At 30.1% G+C, this 13,431-nt stretch overlaps 1 protein-coding gene across 1 annotated transcript in view; it reads right to left on the bottom strand.

Moving 5' to 3' along the window:
• Nucleotides 1-750: 750 nt before the first annotated feature.
• Nucleotides 751-13,431, bottom strand: part of LOC106475875 (kinesin-II 95 kDa subunit-like) — a 17,400-nt gene continuing 4,719 nt past the window's right edge. The window contains exons 3-10 of the mRNA XM_013936550.2: nt 11,947-12,029; nt 10,058-10,159; nt 9,342-9,466; nt 5,110-5,213; nt 4,630-4,709; nt 3,791-3,860; nt 1,327-1,419; nt 751-903 (exon numbers count right to left, since the gene is read on the bottom strand). Coding sequence (XP_013792004.2) covers nt 751-903; nt 1,327-1,419; nt 3,791-3,860; nt 4,630-4,709; nt 5,110-5,213; nt 9,342-9,466; nt 10,058-10,159; nt 11,947-12,029 — 810 coding nt within the window. The remainder of the gene's footprint in view (nt 904-1,326; nt 1,420-3,790; nt 3,861-4,629; nt 4,710-5,109; nt 5,214-9,341; nt 9,467-10,057; nt 10,160-11,946; nt 12,030-13,431) is intronic.

The raw sequence follows: 13,431 nt of genomic DNA, 5'->3' as shown, positions 1-13,431 counted from the left end.
ATATACTTCAGGGAAGAACACTGTAGCTTGATGGTACACCATAAAATGTACTTCAGAGAAGAACTCTGTAGCTTGATGGTATACAATAAAATGTACTTCAGAGAAGAACTCTATAGCTTGATGGTATACAATAAAATGTACTTCAGAGAAGAACTCTATAGCTTGATGGTACACAATAAAATGTACTTCAGAGATGAACTCTGTAGCTTGATGGTACATAATAAAATGTACTTCAGAGAAGAACTCTGTAGCTTGATGGTATACAATAAAATGTACTTTTATTTATAAATAATAATTCCTGTAACCTATTATCATATAATCTTTACCATATAAAATAGTATAGAGTGATTAACTAAGATTACGTTGAAATATACCATTAACTAGCATGGTTTATGTGCACGGAGGTGGAAGACAATTGCCAGAATATTCCAAGTTTCTGATGAAACTAAGTTGAATGACGGCCACTGCCTGTTGTAGAAACACGTGTGTAGAGAACGATCCTCTACATGCGTTTCTACAACAGGCAGTGGCCGTCCATTTATATTAGTTTCATCATGAATACTCTGCCTAAACAATCTATCAAGGAATTCCAGGTTATTTATTACCCTGTATACACAAATAAATAAATAAACTAACACAACAAGAACAAGGAAAGAACACTGTTCTGCAATTATTAGAGCAATTTCTAAACTGGTGACATTACTTCCCAAACAATACATTTAGTTAACTTTGAAAGAGAAATTTACTACATTACACAGAAGAATATATACCTTGGAGTAACCTTGTGAGCTTGGAATCCCTGTACGGTATGTGAGAGCTCTTACCATCCACTAGAGCAGAAATCACGTTTCCCAAGGCTGAGAGTGACAAGTTAATTTTGATTGCTTCCTTCTGTCTCTCACCCTAAAAACCACAAATATTTCAAAAACATCTCAGAAGTCTCCAATCAAACAGCTATCTTTTACAAGTTTCATTGTTTTTCTGGAAACTTCCAAGCAATGACAGACAAAAACTCGTACTTAAAAGAAAGACACAGTTAGCTAAATATTATTTGTATCCAACTTGACTTCTTGTCACTCATTCAGAAGCTACAATAATTAATACACATCCATGCTTGCTAGATGTAATATAAAATCAGTTGAGCTGGGGAATAGACTTCATTCAATTATCTCATCTTCCTTCTACATGCAAAAATGAAGGTTTTACTTTTTCTTAGCTTTTGTTTGTTTTTTAATTAACTCTTTAAACACAAATCACTCAAATTTGTCACACAAGAGACAATTTTGTTAGCCCAGTATCTCAGTAAAACAGAATGAAGAGACGTACCATGGCACCAGTCTTGGCCTGTCTCTCACTACCTGCAAGATCCACAAGATTTAACTTTCCAACCCGTATGTGATTTTTGTCATCTGGTCCCACCTGCACAAAGAATAGAAACATTCAAGTATAACTGACTGGCATATTTTCAATGGCAAGAAACTGTCAAAACTTCTAAATGGACATGGTATTAAGTGTAGTTATTTAACAAACAAATAAAAAAAATTTGAAAATTCCATGAAAAGTATTTATGTTAATAGAACTAGGTAATAACATAACCTTCTTGTTATGGGTAGGTCAAAGTGTACATGTCATAATCTTTTAGAAAGTTACATTCAAAAGTTAATTAAACTAGTTTATTATTAAAGTATACAAATAAACTTGGCATCGAAACATAGTTGATAAATCAAATATTACGTAAGTCTTAAATTCTTAATTTTATATGGAAATATTGTTAAAAAATCCTCAATCTCCCCAAGTATGAGAATCATAACATTTGTTCTTTACGTTTTTCTCCCTTCTCTAATTCCTTTACCACCCCTCTCTGAAGTATGGAATTTAACATATACTACTAAGACAATATATATATAATTTCTTATTGAGTTTATGGAGCCATAAACTAGAAAATCAGACCCACTTGCCACACCCACCTGTCCCATCCTCTCTTTTACTGATTCCCAGTATTTCTCTCCGACATTTTAAATTATATCAGTGCTCCAGATAATATTTATCTGTAAGGAGTTATCACTCCCAGAATTCTGTCAGCGGGAGTAATTAAATTTTTTACAAAGTGCAGCAGTAAAAGCTTGTGATAAAAAGTAATTTAACTAATTATGAATTATTTTATTATTTCAAAAGGTGAAATTGGACAGAGGATTAATTTAGGAAATTAAATCACCAGATGTAATCATAATAAACACAAAGAATAATTTTTTATTTTTTTTTACACAAAACTGGATCATTCAGGAGTGCAACAATAGAACCTTTTGGCAGTTAGAGAGCACATATTTTTGTAGCTCTACTGTCTGAACTGTGCAGATTTTGTGCTGAACTGCAGAAACGTACAAGAATACGGCAATTAATTACTGTGCTACCGTTAAAGCAGCAGGAGCCATATTTGTTTTTCCACAGCAGTAAAACGACTTCTCAATATTTTTTAAGGCCGTATATGGTTGGGAATTACACCGGTACAATCCTTATCTGGAGCACTGCTATATTATGATAAAATTTTAATCTATCAAATGACATATTATATTACGTTCTTTTCTGTATTTCTCACAGTATTCAAGTCAAGAAGCTTAGAGAAATATTTTAAAGCTCTCATGCCATAATTAGAAAGCCAGTAAAATTGTGATTCTTACATGACATTGTGTGTTGTTATATTGTGTTCTTAGGTGCATTATTTAAGTAAATAAAAAAGTATTTAGTATACAAGTACCATCATTTTAAAAAGTAGGTTTAAATTTCATTGGCAAATGACAGTAAAAATTAAGAGGTCAAAGGATATTTCTTGTATATTTTTGTTTATATTGTTATAAAAGTAACTAAAATGTAAAAAATATAAACGTATTAGGTTAAGATAAGGTTATATTAGGTAAGATAATAACAGTAAAAATTCTTCATAAGTTATTCAATATGGTAACCTGAGCTCCCGAGTGGCGGGTTTATTAGTTCAATAAAACAATAACATTTAGTATAAACAGATGTATACTATTACAAGCTTTAAGTTATTTAAGATAAACAAATGTAGTAATTTTATGTTACAGTCTGCAGTCATTCTAGAAAGAAACAGAGGATAATTTAGATTTATTTCATATTTATTTAGGAGGTTTTAGAGGTTATGCAAATGAAATATGAAATGTTTCAGTGGAAGAAAATAATTTTAAATCTAAACATAAAAATCACTTTGCACTCTGAGTGGTCAACAGTCTCTAAACATAAAAAATCACTTTGCACTCTGAGTGGTCAACAGTCTCTAAACATAAAAATCACTTTGCACTCTGAGTGGTCAACAGTCTCATTCCATATATTTCAGTAAATATACTTAATTGAAAAACCTGATATCTTGTCTACAGAAGACTTGTAACATTTAGTAAAATCTTGCCAAATTTCATAAAGATACATTAAGTACTTTCAGAGTTATAGTACGTACACTATCATGGTGGTTACAAGGTCATGTAAAATACACGAGCCTGTGTCCACAGGGTTAAATGCAGGCGGATACGAATACTCAAATATTACAATATATTGATAGATTATTAGTAACATATAATACACACACACACTTGTAAGGTACTAATGATAGTATTTCCTCTACTTAAATTGACTTTTCTTATCAGTTAAAGATATCAATGAATAATTTCTGTCAAAGTGTTCTTACTTGTATGTTAGGAAGCAATAAATTCTTTAAAATAAAACTATAACTACAAACCCATAGCAATAAATAACAGCCATCTGATATGTCAGTACATACCTGACTATGTTCTATCGTAATGATAAAAATTGCATGTGACCGAGAACTATGTAAGTTCATGTTGGTTGCTCTGGAAAAAATAGAACAAAGTTTATATATAAATATATATTTTATTCTATGATTTATATCAGAAGAAAACACTAGATAAATACAAATGTATCAGTTAACTAAGTATAAAAACTTAATTTTAGTTACAACTAAAAATTTCCAAAAAATTATTTGTTGATCTCTTGAACAAAAAATTTAGTAGAAATTACTTATTTATCCTACAACTGTGTTTTAGTTGAAACAATATCCCATTGTTTTATCCTAGTAGAACTGTAAGTTTGTTGACTTACCCTACAACTCTGTTTTAGTTCAAACAATATCCCATTGTTTTATCCTAGTAGAACTGTAAGTTTGTTGACTTACCCTACAACTCTGTTTTAGTTCAAACAATATCCCATTGTTTTATCCTAGTAGAACAAATTTTGTTGACTTACCCTACAACTCTGTTTTAGTTCAAACTATATCCCATTGTTTTATCCTGGTAGAACTAAGTTTATTGACTCACCCTACAACTCTGTTTTAGTTCAAACAATATCCCATTGTTTTATCCTGGTAGAACTAAGTTTATTGACTCACCCTACAACTCTGTTTAGTTCAAACAATATCCCATTGTTTTATCCTAGTAGAACTAAGTCTTTGACTCACCCTACAACTCTGTTTTAGTTCAAACAATATCCCATTGTTTTATCCTGGTAGAACTGTAAGTTTCTTGACTTACCCTACAACTCTGTTTTAGTTCAAACAATATCCCATTGTTTTATCCTAGTAGAACTATAAATTTTTTGACTTACCCAACCGATCTGTTTTGGTTGCCTACTGTCATTACGTGTTCTATCTCCTTTATACTCTTACATACAAATGATGACAAATCCTTCAAAATAAAATGATAAAAATAATTACAACAATCTGAAATAGGTAAATCTAAGCACAACTTGCTGCTTGTAGTTACAACTATGATATTTCATCAAAAAATAACAAACAGTGAATATAGTCCCAATGTCACATAGCAGCATAACTCCCATTACTAATGAGTAAAAGTCTTGGCTTTATAAACACTTAAAATGATTAAATAGGTAATAAAATATAACACTAAATTCACTACTGAAAGTTTTCTATTTATAGACATTTATCAGGAGAAAAAACACATTTTTAGTAAAAGAATTTGATTTTTTAATTAAATGCATTAATGTGCTAGTTTAAATTTCAGGTGGGATTTCTGTAGATAAAAAACATTTAAAACTGCACAATGAAACATGTCAGTTAGCACTTACCTTCACGTAAACTCCAATATCTGGTCTTTCTTTTAGCTCTAATCTCTTGCTTTGGTCCTTTGCTAAAAGATCTCGAATTTCTTCCTGTAATTCATTACATTTCACTATATTAAAGAAATTACAATTTGGTTAATTTTTTCTTCAGTTTTATTTTGAAAACAACTTCATTTCTTACTTTATCTGATAATAAGAATTCATTTAATTTGTTGTTCTTGTTGATGCTGTAAGTTTTAGGTTTTGTATTCAAAATTTTACATAAAGCAACACAAGGGCTATCAGCACGAAGCCATTCATAATTCTGTACAGACAGAGCAGAGTAAAGTTAGCATGCTACTCAACTCTTGGGCTATTCTTGTCTGATTTAATAGCGGGACTTGACTATCACTCTTATAGTGCACCTACAGCTCCAAGGTGCAAAGCATACTTTTTCAGTAATGGGTCATGAATCATGCGTCCTCAGATTCACAGTTTGAGCAAGTTAAGACATGTTTGATCCACTTTAAACTTTAGGTCACTTCTTTATAACCCATGTGGTCAATTAAAGTATTTCCTTCCAGTAACCTTCTTGTTTACTCCCGTTTTCTTAGCACCTTATCTGAACTTAAAACAACAATGTCACAAAAGTAAAATGAAACAAAAACAGTTCAAAATAAAAACACGTCACTTAACTTTGACTGATATTTAATGAACAACACCAACATATTTCATTTACCTGTTTTCACGTGATTGCCCAATTATAATTGCAATTTTTTTTTAATTCCAATACAAACTCAGTTATTTAATTATAAGTATATGTTTCAATAAAAGTTTAACACAATGTGAAGAACCATACAAAATATGGACATAGGTATGCAAGGCAGCTAACTATATTTTCACTAGGAATTCCTAAAAATAGAAAAAACATTTTGAAAGAAACAAACATTAAAAACATTCACACGTTAGCTATTTTGTTTCAGAAATATTTAAGAAAGCCAGACGAGAACAAATAAGATATCAATACTCACACACTTAAAAAATCAAACTAGTTATATTTGTATAAAAATGAAGCTTAATATTTCTATGGTTGTTACAAAAGAGGCTATTTAGTAAATCATTAGGCTTAACATTTAGTTCATATTAAGCTGTTACCAAGGGGGCTTTTTAGTAAGTCATTAGGTTTAACATTCAGTTCACATTTTGTAGTACTTGTGAAGCTTCACATCTTCTGGATTGTTACCAAGGGGGCTTTTTAGTAAGTCATTAGGTTTAACATTCAGTTCACATTTTGTAGTACTTGTGAAGCTTCACATCTTCTAGATTGTTACCAAGGGGGCTTTTTAGTAAGTCATTAGGCTTAACATTTAGTTCACATTTTGTAGTACAATAGAACCTCGATTAACAGGCATCTCAAAATTAAGGGCAGACCTTTTCAGTCTCCTCCTTTTTGTTCCTATTATTTGTAACCAAAATAAATCTTGAAATAATAAGTTCCTCAATATTCCAGATTAGGGGTAGTGTCTTTAGTCTCGTTCTCTATTTGGGCACTTGACAAAGCTGGCAATTATCTTTGTATGCCTGTACAGTATACTACGAAATTCCAAACATCCTAGAAGGATGACCAATATTCAAACACTTGCAATGTTTATTCAATCAACTCCAAACCATATACTGTAATAAAAGTTTTCATAGATTCAAAGTGCAATCTTATTACTCTGAGGAATTCTTGTTGTAAACCCTGTAGGATACATAAGCTGATAAATACCACATCTTGTTCTTGGAGAAGTCAGCTTATTTCTGTGTGCATGCTTTGCTGCTCTTGAGAGTATCATATTACAGTGTCACATAAACAGTCTAATGACACAAGTGGTGATTTGTTGCTCTTGAGAGTATCATATTACAGTGTCACATATACAGTCTAATGACACAAGTGGTGATTTGTTGCTCTTCAGAGTATCATATTACAGTGTCACATATACAGTCTAATGACACAAGTGGTGATTTGTTGCTCTTCAGAGTATCATATTACAGTGTCACATATACAGTCTAATGACACAAGTGGTGATTTGTTGCTCTTCAGAGTATCATATTACAGGTGTCACATATACAGTCTAATGACACAAGTGGTGATTTGTTGCTCTTCAGAGTATCATATTACAGTGTCACATATAATCTATATTGAACATGGTTTATATGAAGATTATTATAATTTATATTGAACATATTTTTATATGAAGTAAAAACAATTTACTTAAAAAAAATGGAAGAAACCTTTAGTTTTGTAATGTTTGGAAAAAATAGCAAAATTTAATAATGTCACATTGAGGTTTTGAGACCAGTGATTTTTTATGTTATCTTATTCATCAGGTATTCGGAGTGAACCAGAGAAAAAAGGAGTTATTCCTAACTCCTTTGACCACATTTATAGTCATATAGCTCGATCCGAAAACCAGGAATATCTAGTCAGGGCTTCTTACCTAGAAATTTATCAGGTAGGAGCTGCTATCAATAAATCATTAGTTCGTTTGTTTACTAAGTTTCTGAATTTCTTTTTACTTAAAGTAACATTTGTTAAAAAACTCAATATTGACATACAGGAAAAAAAAATATTTTTACTCTTTAAACCCATAACGTTTTGCTGGAATGATTTTCAGGATGTCCTAATAATTATCACCATACCTTATAAAATTTGTGTTCTATTTATAAATGGTGGATAATATCATGGTTTAGATTAATTTTCAGCCAATGCTGTCACTGTCCAATGGGTAAATTAGGATTTTCAGCCAGATGTTCTTGCATCTGCTCGAGTTTAAGGAGTTAATTCTAGTGTGAAAGTCTTTTTCTACTTAAGAATTTCAATTGATTACTTTGCTGTTATCTACTACCACTTTAAAGTATTGTGGATGATAATTACAGATGATAATTAATAATCTTCATATAAAAACATGTTCAATATAAATTATAATAATCTTCATATGAAAACATGTTCAATATAGATTGTAATAATCTTTAATAAAAACATGTTCAATATAGATTATAATAATCTTCATATAAAAACATGTTCAATATAGATTATAATAATCTTCATATGAAAACATGTTCAATATAAATTATAATAATCTTTATATAAAAACATGTTCAACATAGATTATAATAATCTTTATATAAAAACATGTTCAACATAGATTATAATAATCTTTATATAAAACATGTTCAATATAGATTATAATAATCTTCATATAAAAACATGTTCAACATAGATTATAATAATCTTCATATAAAACCATGTTCAATATAAATTATAATAATCTTTATATAAAAACATGTTCAATATAGATTATAATAATCTTCATATAAAAACATTTTCAATATAAATTATAATAATCTTTTTCTTTGCACAATAAAAACAATTTGCCTAATTTTTTCATTAATTAAAGCCCTGTCTATCAGCACAGACAGGATTCAGTTATTTGTTCTCTGTTTTACCTTACATCCTAAACATTCTACAGTTGAAATATCTTACATTTATATTAAAGAAAAAAAACACCTTTAAACCAATCTATATAGAAACATAACTATAGAAATTTGAAGAGTGGCATGCTGTCCTGTTAAGTTATACTTCAACTGAAGTGAAATTCAGATCAGGCACGATTGCTAACCAGTCAAACACACAATATCTAGAATACTAAAAAGCTTATTTATGTGTTTTTTGAGTACTTTCTAACTCACCCTACAGTAACCTTAATTAATTTAGGTGGGTGAATGATATTACGCCTTATTTATTAATCAATATTATAGAGTGGACCAATTATTTAATGATTATATCACGGATTATAGTTTAAATTTTACCTTTGATGGGAAAAAAAAATCTGTGATAAAATCATTAAACAGTTGGTCTAATACTTAATTTTATAGATTATGAAAGATAACGAAGATATACAGCATTCAAAATGCAGTAGTTAAGTTGGTTAAACCATTTGACCAGTTAGCAGATTCACAAGTTTTAAATCCTGTTTCTTCTTGATTTTCACTTCCTCGGAAAACTTCTATACAATAATTACAAGAATTTACCTTTAAATTTTAAAATAAAAAAATACTTAATTTTTGATTAAAATTTCAAGTAAACTTCTATAGAGGAAATTAATCCTTTATCACAACTTTTAAAAAACTTTTTTCTCGACGTTAAAAAAGTTCAAGGATTTAGTCAAAAGAACATTTATCACACAGCTCAAAGGATTAGGATTAACACAACTCACCTTCCATTGTGTAAGTTTTTCCAGTTCCTGTTTGTCCATATGCAAATATAGTTCCATTGAAACCCTTTAAAACTGAATCAATCAAAGGGCGAAAGGTTTCATCATACAAATCCAACTGTTTAGAACTGTAAGTACACCGAACAAGGTCCATGTATCCAATATTTATAATTTAATAATATAATTATGGCAATTGTTGTTAACAATAAACTTTTACACATGTCCAGGAATAACAATAACTTGTTTAATTTCTCTGTATATACAATTTTGATGATACAATGCTTGTAACAATTCCTATATAATTTAACAATACTGTTGGCTGGTGTGTTAGGAAAAAATATTATTTAATTTATTCAGCATAGCTTAATTATCTGAAAACTAACTTCAAACTTCACTATTAATACTTTCTACGAACTGCAGAATTGAATATCAATGTTTAGATGATGTAAGAGTCATATTCATACATCTTATTAGTTTCAAAAGTTCAGTCACAGAAAATGATAATTAAATACTTCCAAATATAACCCTGAGAATAAGTACGTATTAACACGTCATATTACTGCAATTTTTATTGAGTGAAATCCTAAAGCAGTTAAATTAAAAAAAATAAAGAACTTTCTTATTTACTCTGCTTAAAATATTCCCCTAAATGGTTACGACTGTTACCATTGTTGTTAACGATAGATAAGAAAATATTTGAACATAATGTTTCTCCTCACTTCCAATCATACACTGCATCAAAAGTGAACTGTTTTGGTACTTCTCCATTCTTAGGGTTTTTTATTTCCACAACTCCTCGTTCTGGAAACATGTCTACCACCCTGTAAGGCAGTAAAAATTTATAATTTATATGTTAAGAAAAAACAACTTAATAGCTTATGTTAACAAGATTTAGATATGCCACTCACATATAAATTACAGCTGCTACACAATCACACATGGCAAAAATTTAACCTTTTTTGAAACAAAACATATTAATGAAAAATTGTTAAAGGCTATATGTGTTTAGTCATAATATATAATTAAACTCACTGCCATTTACTGTCTTCAAGAAACTAAAAGATGAATTTTCACACGAGTGTAGGTGATAAGTTAGCTCCATGGATTAAGGGTTAGTTCGGTGAGAAGAAGCAGAGAGGTGTAATAAATTGAGTTCAGTCTAACTAGACTGGAGTTTTTCCGTGCTCAAAATCTTACTTCTTTTTGATATACATTAAAAACAGACTAATTAAGTTTATTGATGATATTAAAGTTTTGGGTGTAGTTCATAGTTGTTTTACAAAGAACTTTAAATCATTTGGTGAGCTGGATAAATAAACTGTTCTAAGTGTTAGATGATTATCACCTTCATGGAAATCAACTCAACTGTGTTACAAAAGAAATGTTGTGTATTGGTCAATTAGTCTGTTAAGTCTTGAAACCAGTGTGATGTAGCCAGTGGGAAAAGCAAATACAATGACTTGTTGGAAAGGGGTTCAAAAAAGGGCTACTAGGATATTATTCCTGGGATGAAGAGGCCTTCACAAGGACAGATGAAGGTCCTTAAAATTATTCTCTCTTGAGAAGAGAATGGTTAAAGGGGATCTGATTGAAGTGTTATTAACTGAATAGATAGGATTGATACATCATCTTTATTTTATGCTTAACGGTAAGAGTCGTAGGACTAGGACACACAGGTTTAAGATCTTGCAGGTTAAGAATTGTCTGCAAAACATACAGTTTCACATCCACTACTGGCACTTGTGTTTAAAGTTTTTTCTTGGTTGAACTGCAATGAAATTAGAGAAGATAAAACATACGTATCACCTTACTGTAAAAAAACTTGCACATAAATGAAACACCAGCATGATTTATCATAGAATGCATAATAAAGCTCAAATACTGACTGCTATTTGGTCCAGGGCAACCTAACTTTAATAACTAAAGGTCATGAAATTATATCTATAGCCATGTTTACATGATGAAAAATGTTTATCTTGGCAAAATTGCAAGATACCATAAAGTATTTGAATGCAACTCTTGAAAGACAGGATGTTAATTCTTTGGCAGATACAAAAAAAACAACAAACGAGTGTGACCACAGCTTTCTTCAGCTGGTTGATCCAAAAGTCATCTAATCTCTTGACACACATTACAACTACAATGGAACTAACCATCCTCAACAGCAGAAGGTTCTAAATACCAACAAGGTTTGTAAGTGTACATGTACAGATATCAAGTATATTATGATATTTAAGCAATTTCACTCTTGCAAATGTTACCAAACTCAAACTAAACAAGCCTTTCTTTCATCACTCGTATGTCACATACATGGCATGCTGGTAAAAAATTCACTGAGATATGGTGAAATTTTAACCAGCGTGCCATGTGATGACAGAAAGGCTTGTTTATAAAGCAAAGTCTATAACGCAAATACACACTTTGCATCACAAATTTAATTAGTGATGAACCTTTAATCAAAATTAAGTTACATTATTCCAAAATGTCATCCACTAGACTGAGCAACAAACTTTACTATTTTGTGTACATGGAAATGTTGTGTGTATATATGCACATTTCATTTGATATATATACGTTTCCCAATTACAATACTTAGTCATCCCCTTACCTTTCATATCCTTCTGATGTTTCTTTCTCACTTAAAGGCCTACATCTCACGACTACTTTCACACATTCTGCACCTGATTTTGACTGAAAAAAATGGAGTATTAATTTATTGAAACAAACTTTATTATCTGTATTTCTTGTACATTAGTATTAAGTAGTTTAAAGATACACGTTTAAGATTTAGAAAAAAAACAGGCTGGGCTCCAGTTAAGGCAGTTTTATTTTTCTAAAAAGGGACTGGCTTATAGAAGATGTCATCAACATCAATGGAAGATGGCACTTTATAAGAGATTAAAAATGGAATCCATAATTTCCTGAAAAATAAAGGGTGGGTTTAAATTTTTACTTTTTAATCTCAAGAGTGGGCGTAAAGCCTTGAAGCACCAAACGGTCCCTTGCTGTCCACATGTTGCTATTGATGAATACGTATACTTTAATTCCTAATGTTGCTGGAGATAAAACATCAACCATTATAACATTTTGTACCATCAAACAAAGAAAGGTTTTATAATAATTAAGTACTCTCAAAGGGTTGGGTAGAATAAACTATGTACAAACAGAAACATTTTGTACCATCAAACAAAGAAAGGTTTTATAATAATTAAGTACTCTCAAAGGGTTGGGTAGAATAAACTATGTAATACAAAATGTTTCTGTTTGTGATTTGTCCTTCAAATCTTTATTTTTACATTCAATAATAATGTAAGAATAGTATATTTAATTAGCTATGCTCAATATTAGGTGTACATAGCTTGCTTTGATCAGAAGTTAAAGTTAATATATTGTGTACCAAGTTACAATTTGTTTTTACAAAGGTTACTTACTATAATTTAGTTTTTAAAATGCATAAGCACATAAAATTACCTTTGTTCATAGAAATACTGAATTTTAGACAACTACATACAGATAAATCAACAAATCCATAAATAAATACAAACCAACAATTCCACTCAAGTGATAATACAAAAAAAACATCATCTAGCTTTCTTGGTACTTTACCGTTATATAATTTTAATAACTTTTAAAAATACATAAATATAAAAACATATAATAATGCATTTTATTTATAAAGTAAATGTCTATAATAAATTTATAAAAATATATTAATAAGCATTGTATTCATATAGTAAAACTTACCATTTTAACAGAACAGTACTGCTTTGTTTGACAACCATACATTTTAACAGAACAGTACTGCTTTCTTTGACAACAATACATTTTAACAGAACAGTACTACTTTCTTTAACAACCATACATTTTAACAGAACAGTACTGCTTTGTTTGACAACCATACATTTTAACAGAACAGTACTACTTTCTTTAACAACCATACATTTTAACAGAACTACTTTCTTTAACAACCATACATTTTAACAGAACAGTACTGCTTTGTTTGACAACCATACATTTTAACAGAACAGTACTGCTTTCCTTGACAACCATACATTTTAACAGAACAGTACTGCTTTCTTTGACAACCATACAT

Source organism: Limulus polyphemus, unplaced genomic scaffold (genome assembly GCF_000517525.1).
Source record: "Limulus polyphemus unplaced genomic scaffold, Limulus_polyphemus-2.1.2 Scaffold9331, whole genome shotgun sequence".
Lineage (NCBI taxonomy): Eukaryota > Metazoa > Arthropoda > Merostomata > Xiphosura > Limulidae > Limulus > Limulus polyphemus.
The sequence above is the reverse complement of the archived record's forward strand: the minus strand, read 5'-3'. Positions and strand labels throughout refer to the sequence as shown.